This window comes from Primulina tabacum, unplaced genomic scaffold (genome assembly GCF_025594145.1).
Source record: "Primulina tabacum isolate GXHZ01 unplaced genomic scaffold, ASM2559414v2 Contig777, whole genome shotgun sequence".
NCBI classification, from domain to species: domain Eukaryota; kingdom Viridiplantae; phylum Streptophyta; class Magnoliopsida; order Lamiales; family Gesneriaceae; genus Primulina; species Primulina tabacum.
The window spans coordinates 1-24,021 of NW_027459905.1; the positions used below are offsets into that span (position 1 = coordinate 1).

General features: G+C 32.6%; 2 protein-coding genes across 2 annotated transcripts; one reads left to right on the forward strand and one right to left on the reverse strand.

Moving 5' to 3' along the window:
• Positions 1-1,241: 1,241 nt before the first annotated feature.
• LOC142534988 (la-related protein 1C-like) lies at positions 1,242-3,894 on the reverse strand. Its single transcript, XM_075641638.1, has 6 exons — positions 3,505-3,894; positions 2,752-3,316; positions 2,528-2,675; positions 2,339-2,429; positions 1,598-1,669; positions 1,242-1,310 (listed from the first exon to the last, which is right to left on the reverse strand). The coding sequence occupies exons 1-6, from the start codon at positions 3,892-3,894 to the stop codon at positions 1,242-1,244; spliced, it is 1,335 nt and encodes a 444-aa protein (XP_075497753.1).
• A 15,664-nt stretch (positions 3,895-19,558) lies between these two features.
• Positions 19,559-21,105, forward strand: LOC142534995 (NEP1-interacting protein 1-like). The gene is made up of 4 exons (XM_075641647.1): positions 19,559-19,822; positions 19,967-20,050; positions 20,138-20,305; positions 20,617-21,105. The coding sequence occupies exons 1-4, from the start codon at positions 19,664-19,666 to the stop codon at positions 20,737-20,739; spliced, it is 534 nt and encodes a 177-aa protein (XP_075497762.1). The 5' UTR covers positions 19,559-19,663; the 3' UTR covers positions 20,740-21,105.
• Positions 21,106-24,021: the final 2,916 nt, after the last annotated feature.

Consider the following 24,021-nt stretch of genomic DNA (forward strand, 5'->3'; position numbering starts at 1 on the left):
ACAAGTCGATGAGAAAGCTGAAAAGGGATATTAACAGATTTTGCTCTTAAGTTAATCTTTTTTTGGAGGATAGTATATAATGGATAAATACTAGTAAATAATTTTTGGAGGATAGTATATTAGCAAGAGATATGTTATTTGGGTGATATATTCTCCGAAATATCAAACTAAAACATGCTCCCACATTATTCTTATACTCAAAATATCAAACTAAAACATGCTCGAAATATATAAATAAATCCATCTGTATAAATATATTTCAAAATATTTTATAACATTTTATTCTTGTTTAATTATGTGCTCGATATCTATCTAGTTTTCAAAAGTTGATCCGCAGCCAGCATGATTCCCATTTCCTTGGAATAATTGTACAACACTTAACATTGAATTATCTAGAAATCGAAAAATACCATGGATTGCCCCAATTTAGGCTATCTTCGATTAGTTTCAATTTGAGTAAAAAAATAAAAAAACATATAATACATAAATTACATTTGAATTAATACAAAAATTAAATAAATTCAAAATTGAATTAAATGAATTGATATAATCAATGCAAACAATAATTAAAGTGGTCATTTATTACAGTACACACACATATATAATTAATTTTGATATCTGCACACCTACCGTACACACTTTTGTGAGCACCGATGAGGTGTCACTCATCTATTGGATGTGATGAAATATAGAAAAATTACACATCGAATGGATGAGTGATATATATATATATATATAACATTGCAATCATTTGTGTTTAAAATTTATTTATACAGTTTGTAATAAAAATTATATCATAGTAACACAAATCATATCACAAATTAAATTGATTGATATAATCAATGTAAAAATTTTAATTTAGTTTATATTTTCAATAAAGTTTAGTTTCAATTTGAAAAAAAATAATAAAAAATATATAATATATAAATTATATTTAATTAATAAAATGAATTAAATTCAAATTTGAACTAAATGAATTGATATAATCAATACAAACAATAATTGAAATTATCATTTATTGTAGTACATATATTTCAATATTAATGATATATCTTTTCTTTTTTAGAAATAACATTTTGACGGAAATTAATATTTTTGGCAAAATATTAGAGTACTTGGTAAAAGGACATCGTAAAATGCACAATTGTATTTTAAAAAAACCACTAAAGAACCAGTTGTTTCCTCGTTCAATGATTTTACTTCTTAACCTATATTGCTCATTAAAGAAATTGAGGACTTGATCATGTAGAATACAAGAAGGTTGGCATTATCCATTTTCTCCAATTACCCTTCCTCCTCACCTTTTCTCCCTGCAAGAGTAAGAAAAAAAATCGCCTAGATGAGTTAGAAACCACCAATACTCTATCTAAAGTGCATGTCGTGGGATGAAATGTCTACAAAATACCCAAAGGATAACAAGTCTATAGATATATAGAACAAGTCGCATGAGAAAGCTGAAAAGGGGATATTACAGATTTTGCTCATAAGTTAATCGCATATTCACTTGTTTTTTCAGTAAAATTTTGGACTACACTACTAGTAAAAGATTTACTTAAGAAAAGTGGTATTGCGAGATCAAATATGCGATACATTTCACCTGTATTTCCACCACATTCGAAGCTCGCAAAGCATCCAATATAAGTTGGACATTGTCTGTCAGCTCCCTAATCTGAAAAATTGAGAATGTATATTAGTATTCATAGTTAAGTCTCATCGTAATAGGTGGCAAATCATTTAAAAAGTTTGATATGATCAGCCATAAAATATCCAGCTGCCTCTGTGACTATGATAAGAGGTTAAATGGCAGCACTAACAGTCGATTTGGTGTTTCAAATCATGGCAGGCAAGATTTTCAGCCAGAGATGTTTGATCCGATCAGGCATCTCCAAATTCCACTCCAAAGACAACTTACATGAATAACTAACCCGTCCAAGCTACTTCATTCTCAAAATAGTATCATTGTTACCTAATGAAACCAACTAAAAAGAGTGTACCATGATTCTAATGTGCATTCTTGGTCATACAAATTTACCATTTCCATATCAATATAAATCTTCTGATAAACTCAAGCGTATTACAGTTAGATATCAATTGTCATTTTATTTCATCCAAGAATAATCTAACAAAACCGAAACATTTCAAAATTCTTAACCTATATTGCTCACTAAATTCCAATTAAAGAATCAAGCTTTTGATATTTTCAACTTTCTGATCTAGAGCCTCAAAATTTCTCTTCTATGTACCAACAATCAAAAAAGAATCGCAAGTTTAAGTTTAGATAAAATGGATAAAGAAATAAGCATAAGCAGGAAATTTTTCATTAATTTGACCGACTTACTTTCTTAAAGCTTGCTATTAAGTTTATGGGAACCCATCCATCCACATCCATTTTCTGGCGCAAATATGTGTCCTTCACCAAATTATCATCACTGCAAGATACATGTGAAAATCCAAGCGTTGATACCATGCGCAAATAGACAGCAATGAGCGGATGAATCATTTAGTATGCATAACAAAAATAACATACCAAAAATAATAATCTATCTGTTTCACAATTTTGGAAGGCAAGTGAGGATCAGGTATGGGAGACGACATTGGTGCATATGGAAACATAGGCATGTGCCCGGGTGAACCTGGGTGGGGTCCAAGAGCAAAATACGTAAAAGATGAAGCATCTGCAAATTGAAACAAAATATAATTAGCACGCAAGATAATCTACAGAAGCAAGTATCTCAAAGCAGCAAACCTCACCATTGTAGAACACTGGGGGACCATAGGGCCGCGCACCCACAGGGGGAGGTGGAGGAATAAAAGGAGCACTTGAAACTGGACCACGTATGAAGGGCCGAGAGGCGACACTCTGCTGGGGTGCAAGGTTTACTCTGCTGCCAAAAGATTGATGGTTATAGCTCCAATCATCAATCCAACGTTCCTGGTATCGTTTGCTACCATGGCCATGATTAGAAGAACCATTCCCTTGAAGTTGCGGTCCACTGTTGTTCCTTCTAAAAGGACCACGCGGATGGTGTGGCTCATGCCCACTGTGAGATCCTCCTCTCTGTCCAACATCCCAACGTGTGTTGTCCCTAGGAGATACCCCCGAAGAGATGCTGGACTTCACTGGCTTAAAAGGAGACGCTTCAACCACAGAACTGTGTGAATTTGGTGCTTGAGAAAAGCTGCCGTTGGCTGTTATGTTTCTGTGACTTGTCCTGTCACCACCTAGCTCCGGAGAACACTGGCGGATAGGAGATTCATGGTTCGAAGCTGAATTTGTTGCTACTTCCTGTGAAGACCAAGAGTCAACTGACGTCCCCTATTATTCACAAAAAGAAAATTTCGTAAGGAAAGCAGTCTAACTTGTACGAAAACTTGATCATCGAGTTCATAATAGCACTAGAAGCATATATAATAAAACCCAAGCAACTAAGAACATCAGATAAATTGAACAGGTAGATTAAAAGGGCCAAAATATAGAGAACAACAATGACAGAAATAATAAACCTGTGACAGAATGATTGGTTCGTGAGAGAGTTCTTCAAGAGAATCAGTCGAACTCGAAGAAGCCTTCGTGGAAGCACGAGCTGATTTGGAGAAATCAGGCCAAGATGCTGTCCCCATCAAAGCACCAACCTGCGGAGCAACACCATTAGCAGGATTGTTCCAAACACACTTCTTGGTTACACCAACATTCTCACTTCCCTCAGCCTGACCATCCTCGGCCAAGAAACTAGCAGGTGGTGCGATTAATTGGTTTAGGAAAATTTCAGAAGGCAAAACGTGCTTCTGATCAGAGATACTCGAACATGAACAAGGCGACGCGAGCCGTGAATGGCGATCAATAACAGAATTTACAGATTGAACAGAGGCGGAGGAGTCAGAAGCAGTAGCCATTGCAGAAAACAAAAAAATAGGTCAGGCAACTGAACATCAAACCCACCAACACAATCGAATCGATTAAAGAAAACCCAAAAATTCCCACTCGAAATCGAAATCGCCTATCTCCGCCCGTTTTCTTGTTCGGAAGCAAATAAAAGTGCAGTGTTCTAGTCTCCCCGCATATATATAGAGCAATGAAGCGGGGAATTAGTTTCCTACGACAAATTAATTACAGCTCGGATTTAATTAGGATATACGTATTTAGTATCAAGATAAAAAGATAAAGGTTAATTTTATTTATTTATATATCGGAACAAATAATATTTTATATCTCGAAAAAAAAAACAAAGAAGTAAAATAATCGATATTTAAAATCCGATATCTTTTATTTATAAAAACAAAGCCTATGTTTTTAAAAATCGAAAAATCTTTAATGATTTATAAGGTGATTTATATCAAGTTTTACTTTTAAAATTTTGACATATGGTGATGATATAATTTATCTCCAAATTATCATTAAGAAGATCTTATCTTTGTATTTCAAATTGTTTCACATTAACTTTTTGCTAGAAAATTTTGATAGAATTAAATAAAACTCAAATACAAGATTAGATAAGAAAAACAAAAAACTTACTCTAAAATTACTAAAAAAATAAATAATCTAAATAAGAAAAAATATTTACTATTGTCATATTTTTTTCCTAAAAAAATAGCCGATTTATCTTTAATACCATACTTTAAATAAATAATAATTAATGTATAACATAACTATACTTTCAAAAATATAGATAAGGATTGGATGTTCAAAATTTGAAAATATGGTGAGAATAAGAACATGAGTGTTACTTCTGTTCTTAGATAATATAGAGATTATAATTTGCTTTAATCATTCTAAATCAATTGACAAAAATATTCTTTTAATTAAATAAAAATCATGATAGAAATCTACGTTAAACTAAATAGATTTTTTTTGTCAATTGACATGTAATAATTGTTCTAAATAATTTATGTACTAATTGATTCAAGCCCAAAAAATTATTAGAAAAAATTGGCTCTACAAGTATTTGTCACTAGTTCAACCCTAAGAATTAATTATGGTCTGATTCATCTATGCACTGCTATCTAGAATATAGAGGTGATTTCAACATGTTCAAGAGTTGATTTTTGTCGTATAAGATTATTCATGGTACACACGTAGCATTTTGTTCTAAATATCACTTATTTTTTTGTGTTCCTGTTGATGATTGTATCTAATATTATTCTATCACATCTCATGCACATGTAAACGCCACAACATAACGAACTCTTATATCAACTAACAAATACTTCGTATTTGCTCTTATTTTATGAAAATGGCAAAACCGATTTTTTATAAGAGTGCATTTTATGTCATTATAAACTCATTTGTTCAATTTTCTATATAAGAAGAAATATCAAAGACATGTTTTCAGAAGTCCTCAATAAGCTCATCCATTTAAAAATTTAGCGGTGGTAATATTTTTATTAAATATTGTATATTTGTCCCGGAATCATGAAATACAAAACCTAAAGTGCCTCTTAAAACAAAATATAAACCGTACCGTTATCATAGCACAATTTTAGTACAAGGAAATGAATCCCTCTCTCTGTATTCTTAGGTAAATGAAAATGTTCTTTGTTTATGGAAAATCAATTTAAAATAGGAAAGGTTCAAAGTATATTCTAAGGGTGTGTTTGGTTGAGTGGATTAAACAATGATAGATTAATAGTCAAACACTTATCCAATATTTGGTTAAAATTTTAAGATGTTTTAATAATCATTTTGATCCGATTTAAGATCCAATTTTTTAGATAACTATTTGATTATTAATCTAACAAATCAAGTGAGATACACTATCAAAACTTAATAAATTACATTTTTCTCCTCTTATTTCTTAGAGTGTTAAGTTATTTATTGAATAAAGAGTGAGTCTTATGTGAGACCGTCTCACGGATCTTAATCTGTGAGACGGGTCAACCCTACTCATATTCACAATAAAAGTAATACTCAGCATAAAAAATAATACTTTTTCATGGATGACCCAAATAGAGATCCGTCTCAAAAATACGACCCATGAGACCGTCACACAAGTTTTTGCCTTGAATAAAAAATTTATTTTAGAATGTTGTACGTTAGATGTCGATCCTGATATTTAATATATATCATTATTATTTAATTTGATTTAAACTTTAAAAAATATAAAGATATATTTTTATTTTGAAAAAAATAATTTATTTGTATATATTTTAATAAAATAATAAAAACTAAATTTTAATGTTGGTTATGCTTATCAATAATATTTTATTTTTTATATTTAATTTTATGATATTTACACATATTAATTCAGAGATTATTAATATCGTTATTATTATATTATTATTATTATCTAATATTATGTATTGCTTTGAGCACAACAAATAAGTAAACTTAACAAGGGTATAATATTAAATTTATTAATACGCAAAAACTTGTGTGAGACGGTCTCACGGGTCGTATTTGTGAGACGGATCTCTTATTTGGGTTACCCATGAAAAAGTATTACTTTTATGCTAAGAGTATTACTTTTTATTGTGAATATGGGTAGAGTTGACCCGTCTCACGGATTATGATCCGTGGGACGGTCTCACATGAGACTCACTCAATATTTAAAAGCTAATCACATATTCAAAATGTTGAACCAAACAATCTTAATAGTATCACATAATGTTTGATTATCTATAGCATAATTAATCATTTATTTATCTCATCACTTGTACCAAACACACCCTAATAGAATAAGAAAACATGAAATGAAATAAATATTTTAAAGATTCGTCTTGTCTTATTAACCAGTTGAAATCGACTGTGTTAGATCTATTGTCCCTACTAATGCACTAGTATAATCGGTTGGGAGAATTCAGAATCGATTGGACAATATCTTTGTTAGATGACTTCCGAAGAAGTTTTTTTGTTTGAAAACCTCTTTCTCCAAATCCACTAAGATTGGACGTTGATGCAGGATTTGATGTATCCTGGAACCAGTTCGACGTTGGTGCAGTAGTTGGTGATCCACAGGGTGTTTTAGACTGTTCAAACAGTAATTCAACCGACGGTCCAGATGATATTTAAGTTCTAGAAGTTCAACCACTTATTGATTCGGCGGATTTCCTATGACAACAGAATCTTTAGGCACCAAAATTCACAAGCACCTAAACTGACTAGAAAAATTTCACCAGGCGGGCCTACTCCAAATCTCAGAAAACTATACCCAAAAGCAATCATGCCAATGTTCTAGCTATACACATATATGGAACAAAATAATACCAGAAAACAGCAAAAATCAACGAAGATTGTTTTGCGCAAACCGCTTGGCACAGTTCATCCTCGTAGAATAGGGCTCTATTAGAAGCCAAGGATTTGCAGACAGGTTTCGGCAAAAAGGATGCACCCAACATTTTGAAGAAAATGGGTATTCTTGGAAGAGAACAGCTGCAATTTGGGCGCATCTCAGTGCATTTTAGACGAGAAGGGGGACGAGGGCCATGCTTAGGTGCCTTGGGTGAGTGAGGACTGCCAATCCACACTCCTTTTCCACCTCCCTTGCTGCAAATGGTTCCAATATGTTTCAACATTTGTTGTTTGTAGTAGACTTCTTAAGTACAAACAACATATTGGAACCATTTGGTTTGAGTGGTTGTAGATTCAATTTCTTGATTTTGGTTGATCGTACGCTCTAATGCAGGTGGGTTATCACGATTCAAGGGGTTTGGTGGTTTCACCACCCCATAATTAAATGTGTTTTTTCCTTAACATTGATTTGTTCTCCCGTGGTTTTATTGTTTTAGGGTTTAGGTTTTTGCTATGTCCCGCAAATTGGGGGTTTTCAGCATATTTGGGGATTTAGAACATTTAAAGAAATTATATTTTAGGCTATGTTGGACCTTGGGTGACAGAGAATGTGAAGAAACCATCATTCTACTGAGAACCCCCAAGGATGCAGTTTTCATTTTCTTTGTGATTGTGTGGTGTAGGATTTTGGATGTGAATTTTGTGCTGGTATAGGTTGTTGGAGTTGATTAAAGGTGATTTTTCAATCACCTTATGATTATTTTTTCAGAAACGGCTCACGCAGCGACTACCGAATTTTAGAGGGATGTTGATCTTTAGTAGTACTTTCTCTCGAATTATTCTTTATGCTAATGAAGGAGCTGTCCCTGCTATGCAGTTGGGTACCAGTATTGGGAGCAATGACTGGAGCGCTTATTGGCCAAGAGACAGAAAGTGGATTTGTTAGAGGGGCTTCGGTTGGTGCCATATCCGGTGCTGTTTACCTCCATCGAAGTCTTTGAATCATCACTTCGTTTTGTGGCAGTCCGATGAATCTGGGATACAGTGTCTCCTGTATTTGGTAAGTCTTATCTATTGAATGGATTAATAATCTTGAGTCAATACGATTCAATTGCAGACGTGATAATTCTGGCATTCAATCTTCGAGATTTATAGCATGTTTAGTATCTGATTGGTTTGGAGCTAATATCTGACTGTACGATTGATGTGTAGTGAGCCTTCTAAGTGGCAGACTTGTCCGCGAGCGTTTTGGTCAGCTATGCTTAGTGCCGTGCAAAGTCAGGTATTATGCTGCTCGATTGCATTTCTCTGAAAGAAGGGAATAACAGTTATTTTTACTTTTTTTGACTTAAGAATTTTTCTTCGTTAATCAGATGGAACATGTAGAAACAACATTTGAAGACGTTCCCGACATTTTTTGACACCGGGTGGGGCCAATGGTTTGTTAGTAGACCACAGTTGACAAAGTTCCCAGATATATACTCTTGCTAATATAATATCCTCCAAAAATTAGATTTACTAGTGTTTATCCATTATATATATAACTTCAAAAATATCGTACTCAGCTCAAAATCAAAACGTAGTAAACTAATTTTAAGTATGATTCAAACTATTTTCACCGTAACAATTTATATTATAACAAAAAAATATTATTTAATGCTTGTGGCAACACATTAAACGCTATATCGGTTAGATTAAATATTTTCTTTAGTCTTACTTTATAGATTTTCAAAGATATTTTATTGAAAATGTCTATAATTTTTGCAGTGATAAAGATGCAATTAGTAAAAATAAATCACATTAGAAAACACATTTTTATTCATACTGCAATTCAATTTTTATAATATATATATATATATATATATCAAAACATTTTTTTATACGCATAAAGTCTCAACTAAAATAAAGAACATTATCCTGTCATCAAAATATTAAGTATCAACCAAAAACCAAACAGAAAATATTCATATCCAATATTTCAATATAATATAAGATGTTTCTGGGGAAAAAAAAGAGAGAGAGGTAATAGACTCGAGACAATCACGAATCCAACTAAATTACCAACGACTATAAGAAATAAGTGGAAGTTAACCAAAATCTTCAGACGGTGACTAAATGAAGAAAGGAAGAACATAAAAACTTTTAGCAAACCAAATCTTGTAAACATTCTCTATCCAAAAATCCATGATTAGGGGGACTAAAATGTAGAAAACAAAAAAAATGTGCCGATGTTTCAAGATAGCCGTTGATGACTTCACCGCACAAGCTCGGAAAAGCAGCCTAAAATATAGAGTTGTTGTATGTTCAAAGTCTCCACCTATGTATCGTTAGAAACTATGTGTTTGTCTTTTCATCATGTATATGCAGACTAGAAATATTGAGAGATTGAGAACTTGATCCTGTAGGATACAAGATGGTTAACATTATCTATTTTCTACAGTTACCCTTCCTCCTCACCTTTTCTCCCTGCAAGAGTAAGAAAAAAAATCGTCTAGATGAGTTAGAGACCACCACAAGCTCGAAAAAAAGCCTAAAATATAGAGGAGTTGTGTGTTCAAAGTCCCCACCTATGATAATAGTATCGCTAGAAACTACGTGTTTGTCTTTTCATCATGTATATGCAAACTAGAAATATTGAGAGATTGAGGACTTGATCATGTAGGATACATGATGGTTGGCATTATCCATTTTCTCCAGTTACCCTTCCTCCTCACCTTTTCTCCCTGCAAGAGTAAGAAAAGAAATCGCCTAGATGAGTTAGAGACCACCACAAGCTCGGAAAAGCAGCCTAATAGAGTTGTTGTGTGTTCAAAGTCCCCACCTATGATAATAATATCACTAGAAACTACGTGTTTGTCTTTTCATCATTAATATGCATACTAGAAATATTGAGAGATCGAGGACTTGATCCTGTAGGATACATGATGGTTGGCATTATCCATTTTCTCCGGTTACCCTTCCTTCTCACTTTTTCTCCCTGCAAGAGTAAGAAACAAAATCACCTAGATGAGTTAGAGACCACCAATACTCTATCTAAAGTGCATGTCGTGGGCTGAAATGTCTACAAAATACCCAAAGGATAACAAGTATATAGATATATAGAACAAGGCGCGTGAGAAAACTGAAAAGGGGACATTAACAGATTTTGCTCGTAAGTTAATAGCATATTCACTTGTTTTTTCAGTAAAATTTTGGACTACACTACTAGTAAAAGATTAACTATTAGAAAAGTGGTATTACGAAGATCAAACATGTTAATCATTCACCTGTATTTCCACCACATTCGAAGCTCGCAAAGCATCCAGTATAAGTTGGACATTCTGTCAGCTCCCTAATCTGAAAAATTAAGAATGTATAATATTAGTATTCATAGCTAAGTCTCATCTTAATAGGTGGCAAATCATTTAAACAGTTCGATATGATCAGCCATAAAATATCCAGCTGCCTCTGTCACTATGATAAGAGGTTAAATGGCAGCACTAACCATCCTGTATCCTACAGGATCAGGTTCTCAATCTCTCAATATTTCTAGTCTGCATATACATGATGAAAAGACAAACACATAGTTTCTAGCGATACATAAGTGAGGACTTTGAACATACAAAAACTCTATATTTTAGGCTGCTTTTCCGAGCTTGTGCGGTGAAGTCATCAACGGCTATCTTGGCACATCGGCACAGTTTTTTTGTTTTCTACATTTTAGTCCCCCTAATAATGGATTTTTGGATAGAGAAGGTTTACTAGATTTGGTTTGCTAAAAGTTTTTCTATTCTTCTTTTCTTCCTATAGCCACCGTCTGAAAATTTTGGTTAACTTCGACTTATTTCTTATAGTCGTTGCTAATTTAGTTGGATTCGTGATTGTCCCGAGTTTATTACCTCTCTTTTTTTTTTTCAGAAACATCTTATATTATATTGAAATATTGGATATGAATTTTTTCTGTTGGGTTTTTGGTTGATACTTAATATTCTGATAACATGATAAGGTTCTTTATTTTAGTTGAGACTTTATGCTTAGAGAAAAATGCTTGGATATATATATAGATATATATATATATTATAAAAATTGAATTGTGGTATGAATAAAAATATGTTTTTTTATGTGATTTATTTTTACTAATTGCATCATTACCACTGCAAAAATTATAGATATTTTCAATAAAATATCTTTGAAAATCTATAAAGTAAGTCTAAAGAAAATATTTCATCTAACCCATATAGTGTTTAATGTGTGGCCACGAGCATTTGAATAATATTTTTTTGTTATAATATAAATTGTTATGTTGAAAATAATTTGAATCATACTTAAAATTAGTTTACTACGTTTTGGTTTTAAGATGAGTATGATATTTTTGAAATTATATATATAATGGATAAATACTAGTAAATCTAATTTTTGGAGGATAGTATATTAGCAAGAGTATATGATTTATTTGGGTGATATATTCTCCGAAATATCAAACTAAAACATGCTCCCACATTATTCTTATACTCAAAAATATCAAACTAAAACATGCTCGAAATATATAAATAAATCCATCTGTATAAATTATTTCAAAATATTTATAACATTGTATTCTTGTTTAATTATGTGCTCGATATCTATCTAGTTTTCAAAAGTTGATCCGCAGCCAGCATGATTCCCATTTCCTTGGAATAATTGTACAACACTTAACATTGATTATCTAGAAACCGAAAAATACCATGGATTGCCCCCAATTTAGGCTATCTTCGATTAGTTTCAATTTGAGTAAAAAATAAAAAACATATAATACATAAATTACATTTGAATTAATACAAAAATTAAATAAATTCAAATTGAATTAAATGAATTGATATAATCAATGCAAACAATAATTAAAGTGGTCATTTATTACAGTACACACACACATATATAATTAATTTTGATATCCTGCACACCTACCGTACACACTTTGTGAGCACCGATGAGGTGTCACTCATCTATTGGATGTGATGAAATATAGAAAAATTACACATCGAATGGATAGGTGATATATATAGTATATATAACATTGCAATCATTTGTGTTTAAAATTTATTTATACAGTTTGTAATAAAAATTAAATATATCATAGTAACACAAATCATATCACAAATTAAATTGATTGATATAATCAATGTAAAAAATTTTAATTTAGTTTATATTTTCCAATAAAGTTTAGTTTCAATTTGAATAAAAAAATAATAAAAAATATATATATAAATTATATTTTAATTAATATAAAAATGAATTAAATTCAAATGTTGAACTAAATGAATTGATATAATCAATACAAACAATAATTGAAATTATCATTTATTGTAGTACATATATTTCAATATTAATGAGATATCTTTTCTTTTTTAGAAATAACATTTTGACGGGAAATTAATATTTTTGGCAAAATATTAGAGTACTTGGTAAAAGGACATCGTAAAATGCACAATTGTATTTTAAAAAACCACTAAAGAACCAGTTGTTTCCTCGTTCAATGATTTTACTTCTTAACCTATATTGCTCATTAAAGAAATTGAGGACTTGATCATGTAGAATACAAGAAGGTTTGGCATTATCCATTTTCTCCAATTACCCTTCCTCCTCACCTTTTCTCCCTGCAAGAGTAAGAAAAAAATCGCCTAGATGAGTTAGAAACCACCAATACTCTATCTAAAGTGCATGTCGTGGGATGAAATGTCTACAAAATACCCAAAGGATAACAAGTCTATAGATATATAGAACAAGTCGCATGAGAAAGCTGAAAAGGGGATATTAGCAGATTTTGCTCATAAGTTAATCGCATATTCACTTGTTTTTTCAGTAAAATTTTGGACTACACTACTAGTAAAAGATTTACTATAAGAAAAGTGGTATTGCGAGGATCAATATGCGATACATTTCACCTGTATTTCCACCACATTCGAAGCTCGCAAAGCATCCAATATAAGTTGGACATTGTCTGTCAGCTCCCTAATCTGAAAAAATTGAGAATGTATAATATTAGTATTCATAGTTAAGTCTCATCGTAATAGGTGGCAAATCATTAAAAAGTTTGATATGATCAGCCATAAAATATCCAGCTGCCTCTGTGACTATGATAAGAGGTTAAATGGCAGCACTAACAGTCGATTTGGTGTTTCAAATCATGGCAGGCAAGATTTTCAGCCAGAGAGATGCTTTGATCCGATCAGGCATCTCCAAATTCCACTCCAAAGACAACTTACATGAATAACTAACCCGTCCAAGCTACTTCATTCTCAAAATAGTATCATTGTTACCTAATGAAACCAACTAAAAAGAGTGTACCATGATTCTAATGTGCATTCTTGGTCATACAAATTTACCATTTCCATATCAATATAAATCTTCTGATAAACTCAAGCGTATTACAGTTAGATATCAATTGTCATTTTATTTCATCCAAGAATAATCTAACAAAACCGAAACATTTCAAAATTCTTAACCTATATTGCTCACTAAATTCCAATTAAAGAATCAAGCTTTTGATATTTTCAACTTTCTGATCTAGAGCCTCAAAATTTCTCTTCTATGTACCAACAATCAAAAAAGAATCGCAAGTTTAAGTTTAGATAAAATGGATAAAGAAATAAGCATAAGCAGGAATTTTTTCATTAATTGACCGACTTACTTTCTTAAGCTTGCTATTAAGTTTATGGGAACCCATCCATCCACATCCATTTTCTGGCGCAAATATGTGTCCTTCAACCAAATTATCATCACTGCAAGATACATGTGAAAATCCAAGCGTTGATACCATGCGCAAATAGACAGCAATGAGCGGATGAATCATTTAGTATGCATAACAAAATAACATACCAAAAATAATAATCTATCTGTTTCACAATTTTGGAAGGCAAGTGAGGATCAGGTATGGGAGACGACATTGGTGCATATGGAACATAGGCATGTGCCGGGTGAACCTGGGTGGGGTCCAAGAGCAAAATACGTAAAAGATGAAGCATCTGCAAATTGAAACAAAATATAATTAGCACGCAAGATAATCTACAGAAGCAAGTATCTCAAAGCAGCAAACCTCACCATTGTAGAACACTGGGGGACCATAGGGCGCGCACCCACAGGGGGAGGTGGAGGAATAAAAGGAGCACTTGAAACTGGACCACGTCATGAAGGGCCGAGAGGCGACACTCTGCTGGTGTGCAAGGTTTACTCTGCTGCCAAAAGATTGATGGTTATAGCTCCAATCATCAATCCAACGTTCCTGGTATCGTTTGCTACCATGGCCATGATTAGAAGAACCATTCCCTTGAAGTTGCGGTCCACTGTTGTTCCTTCTAAAAGGACCACGCGGATGGTGTGGCTCATGCCCACTGTGAGATCCTCCTCTCTGTCCACATCCCAACGTGTGTTGTCCCTAGGAGATACCCCCGAAGAGATGCTGGACTTCACTGGCTTAAAAGGAGACGCTTCAACCACAGAACTGTGTGAATTTGGTGCTTGAGAAAAGCTGCCGTTGGCTGTATGTTTCTGTGACTTGTCCTGTCACCACCTAGCTCCGGAGAACACTGGCGGATAGGAGATTCATGGTTCGAAGCTGAATTTGTTGCTACTTCCTGTGAAGACCAAGAGTCAACTGACGTCCCCTATTATTCACAAAAAGAAAATTTCGTAAGGAAAGCAGTCTAACTTGTACGAAAAACTTGATCATCGAGTTCATAATAGCACTAGAAGCATATATAATAAACCCAAGCAACTAAGAACATCAGATAAATTGAACAGGTAGATTAAAAGGGCCAAAATATAGAGAACAACAATGACAGAAATAATAAACCTGTGACAGAATGATTGGTTCGTGAGAGAGTTCTTCAAGAGAATCAGTCGAACTCGAAGAAGCCTTCGTGGAAGCACGAGCTGATTTGGAGAAATCAGGCCAAGATGCTGTCCCATCAAAGCACCAACCTGCGGAAGCAACACCATTAGCAGGATTGTTCCAAACACACTTCTTGGTTACACCAACATTCTCACTTCCCTCAGCCTGACCATCCTCGGCCAAGAAACTAGCAGGTGGGTGCGATTAATGGTTTAGGAAAATTTCAGAAGGCAAAACGTGCTTCTGATCAGAGATACTCGAACATGAACAAGGCGACGCGAGCCGTGAATGGCGATCAATAACAGAATTTACAGATTGAACAGTAGGCGGAGGAGTCAGAAGCAGTAGCCATTGCAGAAAACAAAAAAATAGGTCAGGCAACTGAACATCAAACCCACCAACACAATCGAATCGATTAAAGAAAACCCAAAATTCCCACTCGAAATCGAAAATCGCCTATCTCCGCCCGTTTTCTTGTTCGGAAGCAAATAAAAGTGCAGTGTTCTAGTCTCCCCGCATATATATAGAGCAATGAAGCGGGGAATTAGTTTCCTACGACAAATATAATTACAGCTCGGATTTAATTAGGATATACGTATTTAGTATCAAGATAAAAAGATAAAGGTTAATTTTATTTATTTATATATCGGAACAAATAATATTTTATATCTCGAAAAAAAAACAAAGAAGTAAAATAATCGATATTTAAAATCCGATATCTTTTATTTATAAAAACAAAGCCCTATGTTTTTAAAAATCGAAAAATCTTTAATGATTATAAGGTGATTTATATCAAGTTTTACTTTTAAAATTTTGACATATGGTGATGATATAATTTATCTCCAAATTATCATTAAGAAGATCTTATCTTTGTATTTCAAATTGTTTCACATTAACTTTTTGCTAGAAAATTTTGATAGAATTAAATAAAACTCAATACAAGATTAGATAAGAAAAACAAAAAACTTACTCTAAAATTACTAAAAAAATAACATAATCTAAATAAGAATAAATATTTACTATTGTCATATTAATTTTTTCCTAAAAAATAGCCGATTTATCTTTAATACCATACTTTAAATAAATAATAATTAATGTATAACATAACTATACTTTCAAAAATATAGATAAGGATTGGATGTTCAAAATTTGAAAATATGGTGAGAATAAGAACATGAGTGTTACTTCTGTTCTTAGATAATATAGAGATTATAATTTGCTTTAATCATTCTAAATCAATTGACAAAAATATTCTTTTTAATTAAATAAAAATCATGATAGAAATCTACGTTAAACTAAATAGATTTTTTTTGTCAATTGACATGTAATAATTGTTCTAAATAATTTATGTACTAATTGATTCAAGCCCAAAAAATTATTAGAAAAAATTGGCTCTACAAGTATTTGTCACTGGTTCAACCCTAAGAATTATTATTATGGTCTGATTCATCTAGGCACTGCTATCTAGAATATAGAGGTGATTTCAACATGTTCAGAGTTGATTTTTGTCGTATAAGATTATTCATGGTACACACGTAGCATTTTGTTCTAAATATCACTTATTTTTTTGTGTTCCTGTTGATGATTGTATCTAATATTATTCTATCACATCTCAGGCACATGTAAACGCCACAACATAACGAACTCTTATAACAAATACTTCGTATTTGCTCTTATTTTATGAAAATTGCAAAACCGAGTTTTTATAAGAGTGCATTTTATGTCATTATAAACTCATTTAAGTATTCAATTTTCTATATAAGAAGAAATATCAAAGACATGTTTTCAGAAGTCCTCAATAAGCTCATCCATTTAAAAATTTAGTGGTGGTAATATTTTTATTAAATATTGTATATTTGTCCCGGAATCATGAAATACAAAACCTAAAGCGCATCTTAAAACAAAATATAAACCGTACCGTTATCATAGCACAATTTTAGTACAAGGAAATGAATCCCTCTCTCTTATTCTTAGGTAAATGAAAATGTTCTTTGTTTATGGAAAATCAATTTAAATAGGAAAGGTTTAAAGTATATTCTAAGGGTGTGTTTGGTTGAGTGGATTAACAATGATAGATTAATAGTCAAACACTTATCCAATATTTGATTAAATTTTAGATGTTTTAATACTCATTTTGATCCGATTTAAGATCCAATTTTTTAGATAACTATTTGATTATTAATCTAACAAATCAAGTGGAGATACACTATCAAAACTTAATAAATTACATTTTCTCCTCTTATTTCTTAGAGTGTTAATTATTTATTGAATAAAGAGTGAGTCTTATGTGAGACCGTCTCACGGATCTTAATCTGTGAGACGGGTCAACCCTACTCATATTCACAATAAAGTAATATCGTTAGCATAAAAGTAATACTTTTTCATGGATGACCCAAATAGAGATCCGTCTCACAAAATACGACCCATGAGACCGTCTCACACAAGTTTTTTGCCTTGAATAAAAAATTTATTTTAGAATGTTGTACGTTAGATGTCGATCCTGATATTTAATATATATCATTATTATTTAATTTGATTTAAACTTTAAAAAATATAAAGATATATTTTTATTTGAAAAAAAATAATTTATTTGTATATATTTTAATAAAATAATAAAACTAAATTTTAATGTTGGGTTATGCTTATCAATAATATTTTTATTTTTATTATATTTAATTTTATGATATTTACACATATTAATTCAGAGATTATTAATATCGTTATTATTACATTATTATTATTATTATCTAATATTATGTATTGCTTTGAGCACAACAAATAAGTAAACTTAACAAGGGTATAATTTTAAATTTATTAATACGCAAAACTTGTGTGAGACGGTCTCACGGGTCGTATTTGTGAGACGGATCTCTATTTGGGTTACCCATGAAAAAGTATTACTTTTTATGCTAAGAGTATTACTTTTTATTGTGAATATGGTAGAGTTGACCCGTCTCACGGATTATGATCCGTGGGACGGTCTCACATGAGACTCACATCAATATTTAAAAGCTAATCACATATTCAAAATGTTGAACCAAACAATCTTAATAGTATCACATAATGTTTGATTATCTATAGCATAATTAATCATTTATTTATCTCATCACTTGTACCAAACACACCCTAATAGAATAAGAAAACATGAAATGAAATAAATATTTTAAAGATTCGTCTTGTCTTATTAACCAGTTGAAATTGACTACTGTGTTAGATCTATGTCCCTACTAATGCACTAGCACATTATATCGGTTGGGAGAATTCAGAATCGATTGGACAATATCTTTGTTAGATGACTTCCGAAGAAGTTTGTTTTGTTTGAAAACCTCTTTCTCCAATCCACTAAGATTGGACGCTGATGCAGGATTTGATGTATCCGGAACCAGTTCGACGTTGGTGCAGTAGTTGGTGATCCACAGGGTGTTTTAGACTGTTCAAACAGTAATTCAACCGACGGTCAAGATGATATTTAAGTTCTAGAAGTTCAACCACTTATTGATTCGGCGGATTTCATATGACAACAGAATCTTTAGGCCCCAAAATCACAAGCACCTAAACTGACTAGAAAATTTCACCAGGCGGGCCTACTCCAAATCTCCAGAAACTATACCAAAAGCAATCATGCCAATGTTCTAGCTATACACATATATGGAACAAAAATAATACCAGAAAACAGCAAAAATCAACGAAGATTGTTTTGCGCAAACCGCTTGGCACAGTTCATCCTCGTAGAATAGGGCTCTATTAGAAGCCAAGGATTTGCAGACAGGTTTCGGCAAAAAGGATGGCACCAAACATTTTGAAGAAAATGGGGATTCTTGGAAGAGAACAGCTGCAATTTGGCGCATCTCAGTGCATTTTAGACGAGAAGGGGGACGAGGGCCATGCTTAGGTGCCTTGGGTGAGTGAGGACTGCCAATCCACACTCCTTTTCCACCTCCCTTGCTGCAAATGGTTCCAATATGTTTCAACATTTTTTGTTTGTAGTAGACTTCTTAAGTACAAACAACATATTGGAACCATTTGGTTTTGAGTGGTTGTAGATTCAATTTCTTGATTTTGGTTTGATCGTACGCTTCTAATGCAGGTGGGTATCACGATTCAAGGGGTTTGGTGGTTCACCCACCCCATAATTATAATGTGTTTTTTCCTTAACATTGATTTGTTCTCCCGTGGTTTTTATTGTTTTAGGGTTTAGGTTTTTGCTATGTCCCGCAAATTGGGGGTTTTCAGCATATTGGGGATTTAGAACATTTAAAGAAATTATAATTTTAGGCTATGTTTGGACCTTGGGTGACAGAGAATGTGAAGAAAACCATCATTCATACTGAGAACCCCAAGGATGCAGTTTTCATTTTCTTTGTGATTGTGTGGTGTAGGATTTTGGATGTGAATTTTGTGCTGTATAGGTTTTTGGAGTTGATTAAGGTGATTTTTCAATCACCTTATGATTATTTTTTTCAGAAACGTCTCACGCAGCGACTACCGAATTTTAGAGGGATGTTGATCTTTAGTAGTACTTTCTCTCGAATTATTCTTTATGCTAATGAAGGAGCTGTCCCTGCTATGCAGTTGGTACCATATTGGGAGCAATGACTGGAGCGCTTATTGGCCAAGAGACAGAAAGTGGATTTGTTAGAGGGGCTTCGGTTGGTGCCATATCCGGTGCTGTTTACTCCATCGAAGTCTTTGAATCATCACTTCTTTTGTGGCAGTCCGATGAATCTGGGATACAGTGTCTCCTGTATTTGGTAAGTCTTATCTATTGAATGGATTAATAATCTTGAGTCAATACTATTCAATTGCAGACGTGATAATTCTGGCATTCAATCTTCGAGATTTATAGCATGTTTAGTAATCTGATTGAGTTTGGAGCTGATAATCTGACTGTACAGATTGATGTGATAGTGAGCCTTCTAAGTGGCAGACTTGTCCGCGAGCTTATTGGTCCAGCTATGCTAAGTGCCGTGCAAAGTCAGGTATTATGCTGCTCGATTGCTTTTCTTTGAAATAGGGATGACAGTATTTTTACTTTTTTGACTTACGAAATTTTCTTCGTTAATCAGATGGGAGCTGTAGGAACAACATTTGAAGACGTTCCCGACATTTTTGACACTGGCGGGGCAAATGGTTTGTTAGTAGACACAGTTGAAAAGTTCCCAAAGATAAGGGTTGCAAGAGACGACATTGTTGATACTTCCGGAGAGGGAGTCTCTTGTTCTGTTTGCCTTCAGGTACTGTTCTAATTTCTTTCCCTTTTTATCTGTCTCTTGTTAGATAAACTACATCAGTGCACCTTGACTTTTGGCCTATATAGTGACATTTATGAAATTTGCGTAATTTCTATGACAAAGCAATTACGCATACGACACATCCTACATCTACACTCGTTGTGGGTATTCATTTATATCCACCTAATTTCAGAAGAGGCCATTGTAATTATTCAAGTGTTGGCCAAAGTTTGAGCTCTTTGTATATAGACTTCTTTTATCGACAAGTTGAACTGATTTAGAAGAATCTGTCCCATGCTTTTAAATATACGCAGGACTTTCAGCTAGGGGAGACCGTGCGAAGTTTACCTCATTGTCACCACTTGTTTCATCTACCTTGCATCGACTCTTGGCTGGTGAGACACGGTTCTTGCCCGTTGTGTAGAAGAGTATTTTGATGCTCTTTTTGTACGGCAAGAAACACCAGCTTGATGATATCCTCTTACTCGTATACGGCCTCTCTATTTGTTCAATAAATCCGTAGTTTTAGATTGGCTAGGTGCAGCTCTATGTATGTAGTTTCTGAGCAACATCTTTCGTGTTCGGTCTCTGCGCTTGATCACGATTTTGTAAAGAAAATTTTGAGGTGTGGTTTGTATTCCCTCACAGATCCTACGTACACACAATGTTTGTTTGCTATTAGTATTTTCTTTATCATCACTAGTTGTGTTGTTACATGGCATTGTATCGTATCCATCTTGTATGACGTGGATAATTTGACTATTCCTATAAATCATCGTAAATTATGCAAATTAGTACAGGCGCATAATATATTTTCATTCTTATTCATTTATAAATATTGTTCCATAGTTTATTTATCAATAAAGTTCAATTTTTCTTGCTTGATTTTCACTTCATTCACAACCATGCTTTGCACTTTCTAACCATTTTAATTTTAACGCTCATCTGGTGTACTCTTTATTCTTGTTTTTTTTAAAAAAAAAAATCTATTAAGTGTAAGTATTTTAATTTATAACATCGGATTTCAGATTATCTTTTATGACAATCGAAATCACCTGTTTACCATGTAATGAAAAAAATCTCTCACAGTCCAATGGCTAACAAGAAAGTGAGCAATCAAACTACCATTTCAATTCAATCATATGAAAAATTTGAGAATTCTAAAATTGGCTACAAGTCCGTGAGAAAGCTAGTTTTTTTAAAGAACTTTCCTAAGCTAAAGAGATAAAATGAAAGTACTTTTTTATGATATATCAATGAGAATGGAGAGTCCTCCTCCCAATCCATACATACATGATCGATAGAATCACTGCGTAAGTAGGACAGTCAACTTTATACTGTTTACTTTTTGGATTTGAAAAAGAATGCATTATCATTCATTTTGCAATAATTTCTTTAAAAAAGTATATTCATCTTATTAGCGGTTCTTTTCTTTTTTTTTTTTCAAGGAATCGAAAATAAAAATTAGGAGAAAATTATCTCAACTACATTTTCTGAACCAAAACAAATTAAGGCTCGGCTGAGCAAATATTTTAGTATTTTACAAATAAAAAATAAAAGCATGTGTTTGGATAAATTTTTTGTGAAATATTTTTAAAAAGGTGTTCTACAAAGAACAATTGAGAGTTTTTTTTTTTATATTTCAGAAATAAAGGTAACGATAAAAATCGAAACATACTACTTTTTAATTATAAAACGATTTTAAATATATGTCCAAATGCATATTTGTTCTTAAAACAACTTCAAAATCTTTATGGTATCGAGACATTGAAATTATTTTTACTTTTCACAAAATATTGCATAGTTACGCAATTACTTCTGTATGAAGGTCCAAAATACATGTCATTGATAAGACCAAAACTAATTCAATCTTTTCAAAAAAAATAATAATAATAATTCAATCTTTACAAAAAAATTTCGGTATTGTTAGCAATTTATTTGAAGTTATACTAAAGTAAAATTTTAAATATTTAGTCGATCAAAACTCAAAATGTAACAAGTTAATAGATCGAAAAGTTTATTTTTTCCCTACAAAAAAAAATGACCGATTTCAAACTTTAAAATCTTTCTTGATTCAAATTTCAGTTCCATACCTGAAATATGAACTAAGAACCACCGTGAAATCCAAACAAACGTGTTTAGCAAGGGCAATATAGGTATTTCGCGAGAGATACACGACAAAAGACCCAAACAATTCATCCATGCACGATGATAGAAGAACATGCTACCCACTCAACTCATTCCCCTCTCTACTCTTGAATAGTCCCAACATTTAACAATTCTTAAATCTCAAAGCCGACAGCCAAAATGGGTTTCATTACAGGAACGGAAAAAAAACCTCTATCTCGAATCGTCGTGAAAAAACTTTTCCAACGATCATCATCCGATCACGAAAGCGATTCTAGTATTGTGATTGTGCACAACAACAACAAAAGGAAGATTCAGCAATGAAATAAGCAACATCTTGTATGAAGAGACTATGGGTACAGATTTCTTGTCAAGAGAAGATATGGTTGTCTTACTTATTCACGCGCACACATATATATATAGAAAGAATTTTGTTAGAAAAGACGAAAATGATCTTGTAAGTTGGCTTGAATTGAAATTTGATTATTTTATGAGTCAAAATTTGTTCTTAATGTAATAACTTGTCTTCCTTTGTATCTCATAACATAGTATTGAATATTATCCATATGTTTGAAAAGATGGCAGCACTCAGGCGAAAAATTGATTCCAAATACGGACAATGACAAATTATTTTAGTAATTCCTACTTTTAATAAACAGATAATCAAAATCTATTTTGGTCAGACTTATTGGACAAACATGCCCTAAACCATATATTACTTATGATAACATAATGCATGTTTGCATATATTTATACAGGCTAGAAAGGCATTCAGAAAAGTCTGGTGAAGTTGCAAGCCCTCGTTCGAGGGGTTATCGTCCGAAGACAAGCACGCTTAGCCTTGCAATGCACGCACGCACGCACGCACTTGCCCAGTGCACCTCACTGTTCACGCTCGAAAGCTTCTGTTAAACGACTAGTCGAATATAGCCTAAATGGGAGCAATTCATGGTATTTTTCGATTTCTAGAAAATTCAATGTTAAGTGTTGTACAATTATTCCAAGGAAATGGGAATCATGTTGGCTGCGGATCAACTTTTGAAAACTAGATAGATATCGAGCACGTAATTAAACAAGAATAAATGTTATAAAATATTTTGAAATATATTTGTACAGATGAATTTATTTATATATTTCGAGCATGTTTTAGTTTGATATTGAGCTTGAATAATGTTGGAGCTTGTTTTAGTTTGATATTTCGGAGTATATATCACCAAATAAATCATTTACTCTTGCTAATATACTATCCTCCAAAAATTAGATTTACTAGTGTTGATCCATTATATATATAATTTCAAAAATATCATACTCGGCTCAAAACCAAAACGTACGTAGTAAACTAATTTTGAGTATGATTCAAACTATTTTCACCGTAACAATTTATATTATAACAAAAAATATATTATTTAATGCTCGTGGCCACACATTAATTGCTATGTGGGTTAGATGAAATATTTTCTTTAGTCTTACTTTATAGATTTTCAAATATATTTTATTGAAAATATCTATAATTTTTGCAGTGATAAAGATGCATTTAGTAAAAATAAATCACATAAAAACCAAACAGAAAATATTCATATCCAATATTTCAA

What these genes read in the sequence shown, in the direction of transcription:
- LOC142534988 (XM_075641638.1), bottom strand. Translation starts at nt 3,894, where the DNA reads ATGGCTACTGCTTCTGACTCCTCCGCCTCTGTTCAATCTGTAAATTCT. An exon ending in CAGATAGATTATTATTTTTG is followed by an intron (nt 2,430 to 2,527) that starts GTATGTTATTTT and finishes TGTATCTTGCAG; the next exon opens with TGATGATAATTTGGTGAAGG. An exon ending in CGAATGTGGTGGAAATACAG is followed by an intron (nt 1,311 to 1,597) that starts GTGAAATGTATC and finishes TTACTCTTGCAG; the next exon opens with GGAGAAAAGGTGAGGAGGAA.
- LOC142534995 (XM_075641647.1), top strand. Translation starts at nt 19,664, where the DNA reads ATGACTGGAGCGCTTATTGGCCAAGAGACAGAAAGTGGATTTGTTAGA. An exon ending in TACAGTGTCTCCTGTATTTG is followed by an intron (nt 19,823 to 19,966) that starts GTAAGTCTTATC and finishes CTGACTGTACAG; the next exon opens with ATTGATGTGATAGTGAGCCT. An exon ending in TAAGTGCCGTGCAAAGTCAG is followed by an intron (nt 20,051 to 20,137) that starts GTATTATGCTGC and finishes TTCGTTAATCAG; the next exon opens with ATGGGAGCTGTAGGAACAAC.